General features: G+C 47.8%; 1 protein-coding gene across 1 annotated transcript; it reads left to right on the top strand.

Annotated features, from left to right (window-relative positions):
* The first annotated feature begins 326 nt into the window (after positions 1 to 326).
* LOC120394520 (olfactory receptor 51G2-like) lies at positions 327 to 1,295 on the top strand. The gene has a single exon (XM_039518736.1). The coding sequence runs from the start codon at positions 360 to 362 to the stop codon at positions 1,293 to 1,295; it is 936 nt and encodes a 311-aa protein (XP_039374670.1). The 5' UTR covers positions 327 to 359.
* The last annotated feature ends 6,235 nt before the right edge of the window (positions 1,296 to 7,530 follow it).

The following is a 7,530-nucleotide window of genomic DNA, read 5'->3' as shown; positions in this document are numbered from 1 at the left end:
TACTAATGCAGCCCAATATGCCTATCTCTAACTAGCGGGTGTCAGGGGGAAACTTTGAGAACAGGTTATCTCATAGCTGCCTATTGCAGGAGTCCTTCCACCTTCCTCTGAAGCATGTGAAACTGGCCACTGGATACTGGGCTAGACGGACTGCAGGTCTGATCCAGTCTGGGAATGTCTATCTTGCTACCGGTGGTGTAAATCCAAAACATTGTTTTTCTTGATTTTTCTTTAGCTTCTGAGAGTTTCCAGACTTGTACTGAGAGCAGAAAGGTATCTCATTATATAACATCTACTTTCCTGTTCTTTTTCCTTTCAGGAAGGAAAGTTCAAAACTCCTTGGATCTGCTCATTACATTATGTCAGCTGTCAATGACACCAAATTCAACTCTGCAGTGTTCCTTCTCACTGGGATACCTGGGCAGGAAGACGTCCATCTCTGGATCTCTATCCCCTTCTGCTTAGTGTATGTTATTTCAATAGTAGGAAATTCAGTCATTCTGTTCATTATAAAAACAGATCCAAGCCTTCATGAGCCCATGTACATTTTCCTTTCCATGTTAGGCGTCATAGACCTTGGCTTATTGATAGCCACCATGCCAACGATACTGGGCATATTCTTGTTTAACTCTAGAGAGATCAGCTCTGATGCCTGTTTTGCCCAGTTGTTCTTTATCCAGTCATTTCAATGCACTGAATCCGCCGTGCTCTTGTTGATGGCCTTTGACCGCTTCATTGCGATCCGTGACCCGCTGAGATATTCTTCCATCTTAACCCTACCGAGAATAGCCAAGATGGGACTGGTGTGTGTGCTAAGAGGGGTGGCCGTAATGCTCCCACTGCCCCTTCTCCTGAAACGGTTCAGATATTGTCGAGTGAATGTCCTCTCCCATTCCTACTGCATGGACCAAGAGGTCATGATGATGGCTTGTTCGGATATCAGAGTCTACAGCATCTATGGCTTGTTTATTACAATCATAACGGTGGTGTTGGACTCGCTGCTCATTTTTCTCTCATATGTGATGATCCTCAAAACAGTGCTGAGCATCGTGTCCCACACAGAGTTCCTCAGGGCCCTGAACACCTGCATCTCCCACCTCTGTGCCGTCCTGCTCTTCTACACGCCAGAGTTCAGCCTTACTTTGATACACAGATACTGGAATGGCTCTTCTCCCTTGCTTCCGATTGTTCTGGGCTACGTCCCCATTCTGGTTCCTCCTCTGATGAACCCAATCGTGTACAGTGTGAAAAGCAAACACCTTCGTTCGAGGATAATCAGGGTGTTCGTGAAGTGAAGGGTCAGTTTAGCACCCCGCCCCAGTGCTGGTGACATAGGAAACAAGAAACACAGGACCTGGTGACTTATTCCATCCTGGACCCTTATATCTGTGATACATGAGCTACTGATCTCCACTCTGTACAGACATGTTCAGATGGGGTCTAAGACCTAATGCAATGGTATAGGGGTTGTTTCCACCCACTGTAGAGGGAGGACAGGGCACTGGGGGAAGGAGACCAAGGCAGGCAGCAGTATTTACTAAGTGACTGTGTTTGTGGAGAGCCAGGGGACCGGTAGTATGTTGGCCCATAAATAACCGTATCAGTGGTTGCTCCAGACTCAGAATCCCTGACAATACTCTCCGTAAAGAGAAGGGACCTGCATGTTGTTTCTCATTACACCTGGCCTGTCACTGTCCCGTCTGTGGTTAAACATCCTTGGGCCATGAAAAAAGCTGCAGAGATGTTTTGTGGTCACAGTGCTCACCGTTCCTGAGCGCTCTGGGTGCTGCGTGATCCATGGGGGCTGCACCAGCTGTGGACAGGGGCTATTCAAGGGACATAGACACCCACCCTTCCCCCACTCCCTCAGCCAGGTGCTTGCAACTGAATTATACCAGAGACCTCATTAATGCAGGAGCCACAAGGGAAGCCATTCCCATACCTGCCCAACCACCACCACCACCGCTGGTGTCTCTGCACACAGCACACCTGCAGAGCCCACTCCACAAGAAAGTGCAGCAGAGCTGGCTGTGTGAGTGAGTGACGGTCTGGCACACAGGAGTCCTGGGAAGAGACTCAGGCCTATATTCCCCTCCCCTGCATTTCTGCTGCCTCAGCAATGCAAAGGGTTGGAAAAGGGCCTCAGCTCCCCAACAGAGGCACAGCAACCTCCTGTCGCAGTCCAGCCCATTCAGTGTAGCGTGACCACTTTCTCAAAAGGAAAAAGCAACACACATGCACGAGCCCTCAATGGCCTCACCTTGGCCTTCTTCCTCCCCCTGAACTCCCACCTCCTGCTCCTCTCTTCCCCAAAGCCCCACCCACTGGCCAGGGCAGATGTCAGAGCCAGGCTGTGGTAAAAGAAGCCCAGGGAGCAAGTGCCACTCTGGGGAACCCCAGACCCTCCATCTACCCTGGTCAGGGACCCAGCCTCTGGGGAAAAGGAGCAGGGTCAGGGCCTCATAGCGAGGGCCGGATAAAGTCTGCCAACAGTGAAAAGTGGGCTCTGCCCATGAACAGGAGTGGATCGGCACCACAGGACATTTGGACAAATGCTTTTCCGGAGTGTTTCAGCCCACACTGAGACTTGAATGCTGTATTTTGGGACTCCTGCCCAATTCAGGAAGTGTGGTCAACCTTAATTCAGTGGCCATTAGAGATTGCGTGTTGGGGACTGTCCCCTTTATGCTAGGAGAGATTAGAGGGGTCAGTGAACCGTTGATACAGAGTGTGATCCTATAAGATTCCTGTGACTTTTGGAGCTGACAGAAGCTTTGTAGAGCCAGCTAGTGAGAGAGAGGAATGTGGTCCTGGGGAATAGTTAGTGCTTTGGGAAATCCCAGGCTACTGGTTTCTTAAGGGCCTGGGACGAGGGCCTAGTAGGGCAGGGCAGGGCTCCCTTCACTCCATGTGAAACAGGAGGAACCTTAGGAGGGCAGGCAGGCTGCATCCTCTCTGGAAACATAGGCAACACAAGCAGGGGATGGACAGCTGCCCTCGCTCAGCCCAGGGGAGAGGGACTGAGATATCATGGGTACCAGCTGGGGAGAAGCCAGTGAGGCTGCAGCAAGCCTGGAACAAGGCTGACCCCAGCAAGCAGGGGGGTGGGGGGCTCCTGAGTAAAGGGGGAGAATGGGGCTGGAGGGTAGGAGAGCCTATGTTTTGGAGAAGACTGAATTAATGTGACCCCACCGAACGGGCTCTTGTTTTATGTATCCCAGGCTGAGAGTAAGTCATGGCAAGGACCTTAGAGGGAAGGGCAGGGAGCCTGCTCTGCTACCTCTGGCCCCAAGGGGCACTCTGGGGTGGCCCCTGTCCACAGGATCTTGGCCAGAGTGGGCTGCACTCTGCAACCCAGCCCCAGGCTGCTCTAAACTCCACTGAAGCAGCGGAAGAACAGGCCAGAGGATCAAATCCCTGTAACAGGCTCCTGGCCCTCCCCTCTCTACAGCTCAGGTGGGAGCTCTGCTGGCACAGCAGACAACTGAGCCAGGCCTGTCACCGCTCAGATGGCTGGAAAGCTGGTCCTGTGGCCTGGCACTGCTCTGTGACTGCTGTGTGAGAATGTGGGAAAGCCACTGGCTGTCCCTGAGCCTCTGCACAGGTGGATAAAAGCCCTGCCCTGCCTCACAGAGGTGGCAGGAGGATAAATACATTCCAGGTGCTCAGGTACTCTGAGACTCTAAGATCAGGGCTGTGTCTGGGTTCCACAGAGCAACACCTCTGACATTTGTCTATAAAAGGCCTCTTACCACAGCCTCCTATGACAGCTGCTTCTGGGAAGCCCTGTGACTCCAGCACTGTGGTGTCTGTGGCAGATGTGGGGGTGCTCGGGGGTGACAGTGAGGGGTTGGTAATGGACTTCTGAGGGGAGTGTTGGAGTGTCACAGTTATGCTGGGAGTTTCAGCAGTCACCGGACCGGTGTTTGCGAGCCCTTGAGGCTGAATGGGTCTAACTGACAAGCAATGGAGCAACAGCCACGTGGGCTTCATCTTAGATGGTCTGGCTGGGAGAAAGCAGTCTGAGGGCACAGGTCAGCTCCACACCTTGTCCCTGTAACATGGACACGGCTGAGCAGTACGGTGACTGGGCCCAGGCTCACACACGTTTCAGCAAAGGCTGCTTCCACAAGAAAGGGGCAAACAGATGGGAAGATGCTCTCAGGGAGTTAGCAGCAGACATTTTGAGCTGGGCTTGGGTCACGACCCCATCTATTAAGAATCGGATTGGCCTTGCTTACCTCTGAGCTGTGTCTCAGGTACCCAGTGACTCTGTGAGCCTGTCACTGTTATGTCCGGCTTTGTGTGTCGTAACCTTGTTCCTTAAAACTGGGGACTCTGTAGTCCAGTGCAGAGGGCCACACCGTCTCTGCCACTGATGGACTGTGTGACAAGAAATGTCAAATTACCAACTCTCAGTGCCTTTGTTTTTATCTCCACTTGAGATATGGCCAGCAATGCCACCTCTTGGGATTTTACTGTGAGTCTCCCACTATTTCCCGTCTTTATGAAAGCTCCAACCTGTGCAATCAAGACACTGTGCAGGATTCTCAGCTTTTGGTTTTCTTTAAGAAGTTTATTTAAACAAATGACCTGCAGAAAATCTAGAAAATCTGAAGCAGGTGACCCCAATGGCTCATAAACCAAAGCAAAGTGAAAATGAACCCCACATTAGTGTCTATTTAAATCTCATTATTTCTAAACCAATCTCATGATTTGTTGGCAGTGTGACTCACACTTAATGAAGGGGCTTAGTGATACCGAGTACCTAGTGTAGGAGATCTGAAAAGCAATGAGCAAAAGACACAAAAACTAAAAGCAGGTTTTTTTACGTATGTTAGAAGCGGTAAGCCAGCCAAACAATCAGTGCGACTACTGGAAAATTGAGCTGCTAAAGGAGCACTCAAGAAAGATGAGGCTGTTGTGCAGAGCATAAGTGAATGTTTTGCCTTAGTCTTCACTGCAGAGGATGAGAGGGAGATTCCCACACCAGAGCCATTCTTTTGAGGTTACAAATCTGAGGAACTCCCCACATTGCCATGTCAGTAGAAGAGGTTGTGATGCTGCACCCCATATTCATCATAGTGGTATCATAATTATGATTAATCTGGTACAAGATATTGACCAGTGTCACTGGAAAAGTTATGATTAACAGATTTTGATTGTCCTATTTGTGTGCATGTATCATTTTTGTAGCTGAAGTTATGAATAGTAACTATAAATCTGTATTTCAAACATGCTTACTCTGGGTAACACCCTCAAGTAGCCTTTCAAGGACTACAATGAAGAAGCTAGACAGTGCTGATGGCTCATCAGCAAAGACTATGAACCATGAAAGAGCTTCGCCTTCCAGTGACGTTTCAGCCAGTCTATGAGTAATGGCTGCTATGACTCAGCAGGGCATGCAAGGATATGGGACAAGACCATATGACACTGAACTCCATTTTGGTTCCAGTATTTTTCCACAAACTGGGCTGGGAACTTGGCTTGAAACAAAGGGTTCCCACCGTATTGGAAAACTATACAAGGTGAAGAGCGACATCCTCTCTCGCCCCCCTCACTCCCCACACAAGAGAACTCATGGAAACAAATGAAGAAAAAAACCTGAACAGTGGGAAGTGCTGGGTCCCAGGCTAAAGGGATTTTTAGGCTGTGCATGAAAACTCAGTGGTGTGCTTGTATCACCAGCCAGGTGGAGAAATTGCTAATTCATATCCAGTCTGTCAAGTATTTTAGGCTTATTTTGCATTTTTATTTATTTGCCATGTAATCTGCTTGGATCCATTTGCTGTCACTTATAATGACTTAAAATCTACCTTTCTCGAGATAATAAATTTGTGTTATGTTTTACCATAATCAGTGTGTTTTGAGTGAAGTGTCTTGAAAAATCTCAGCTCTGTAAATAAAGTTTTTTGCATATCTTTCCCACATCGCGGGGAAAGCCACCTATATTAATGAGTATGCATTGTGCAGATTTCTGTGCAATACAAGATGGCATAAATCTGGGTTTCTACTTCAGTAAGGGTGCAAGGCTTGAGAGATTGGAAATTGGTTGTTGTCTCCTGTTTGTCCTTGAGAAGCTTAGTTAAAGCACTCAGGTAGCTCAGTTGGATTTAGGCACCAACTGCTGTCATGTTGGATGATACCAGGGCCTGGAGCAGCTTGTTGTGTCACCAGAAGAGCACTGTGGAGAGCCCAACCGAGATGAATGGATAGGGGGTTCAGTGATTCCACTGGTTTCCAGACTGCACCCCAAGGGGGACAACCCATCACAGTGATTTTAAAACAAAGGCTACAGTGGTGATCCAGGGAATTATAGGCTAGTAATCCTAACTTTAGTACCAGGCAAATTGATTTAAACTATAGTAAAGAACAGAATTATCAGACACCCATGTGAACATCATTTGCTGTGGAACAGTCAACATGTCTTTTGCTAAGGGAAATCATGCCTCACCAATCTATTAGAATTCTTTGAGCGGACTAACAAACATGTGTGCAAGGGTGATCTAGATTCATAGATTCATAGACTCTAGGACTGGAAGGGACTTCGAGAGGTCATCGAGTCCAGTCTCCTGCCCTCATGGCAGGACCAAATACTGTCTAGACCATCCCTGATAGACATTTATCTAACCTACTCTTAAATATCTCCAGAGATGGAGATTCCACAACCTCCCTAGGCAATTTATTCCAGTGTTTAACTACCCTGACAGTTAGGAACTTTTTCCTAATGTCCAACCTAAATCTCCCTTGCGGCAGTTTAAGCCCATTGCTTCTTGTTCTATCAATAGAGGCTAAGGTGAACAAGTTTTCTCCCTCCTCCTAATGACACCCTTTCAGATACCTGAAAACTGCTATCATGTCCCCTTTCAGTCTTCTCTTTTCCAAACTAAACAAACCCAATTCTTTCAGCCTTCCTTCGTAGGTCATATTCTCAAGACCTTTAATCATTCTTGTTGCTCTTCTCTGGACCCTCTCCAATTTCTCCACATGTTTATTGAAATGCGGTGCCCAGAACTGGACACAATACTCCAGTTGAGGCCTAACCAGTGCAGAGTAGAGCAGAAGAATGACTTCTCGTGTCTTGCTCACAATACACCTGTTAATGATGATATAATGTACCGGGACTTTTAGAAAAACTTTGACAAGGTCCTCACCAAAGGCTATAAAGAAAAGTAAGCATTAATGGGAAAAGAAGGAAGGGTCTCTCCTGGATAAGTAACTGGTTAAAAGTTAGGAAACAAAGGGTAGGAGTAAATGGTCAGTTATCAGAATGGAGGCATGTAAATTGTGGGGTCGTCCTGGAGTCTGGAGTGGGGCCAGGGCTGTTCCACATATTCATAAATGAACTGGAAAAAGGAGGAAGCAATGAGGTGGCAAAATTTGCAGATGAGATCAAATTATTCAATATATTTAAGTCCAAAGCAGACCATGAAGAGTTACAAAGGGATCTCACATAACCTGGGGATTGGCAACAAAAAGGCAGATGAAATTCAGTGTTGATAAATGCAAAAAATAACGCACATTGGAAAA

This window comes from Mauremys reevesii, unplaced genomic scaffold (assembly GCF_016161935.1).
Source record: "Mauremys reevesii isolate NIE-2019 unplaced genomic scaffold, ASM1616193v1 Contig63, whole genome shotgun sequence".
Lineage (NCBI taxonomy): Eukaryota > Metazoa > Chordata > Testudines > Geoemydidae > Mauremys > Mauremys reevesii.
The sequence above is the reverse complement of the archived record's forward strand: the minus strand, read 5'-3'. Positions and strand labels throughout refer to the sequence as shown.

Excerpts from the sequence above, each read along its gene's own strand:
- LOC120394520 (XM_039518736.1), top strand. The coding sequence starts at position 360 with ATGTCAGCTGTCAATGACACCAAATTCAACTCTGCAGTGTTCCTTCTC.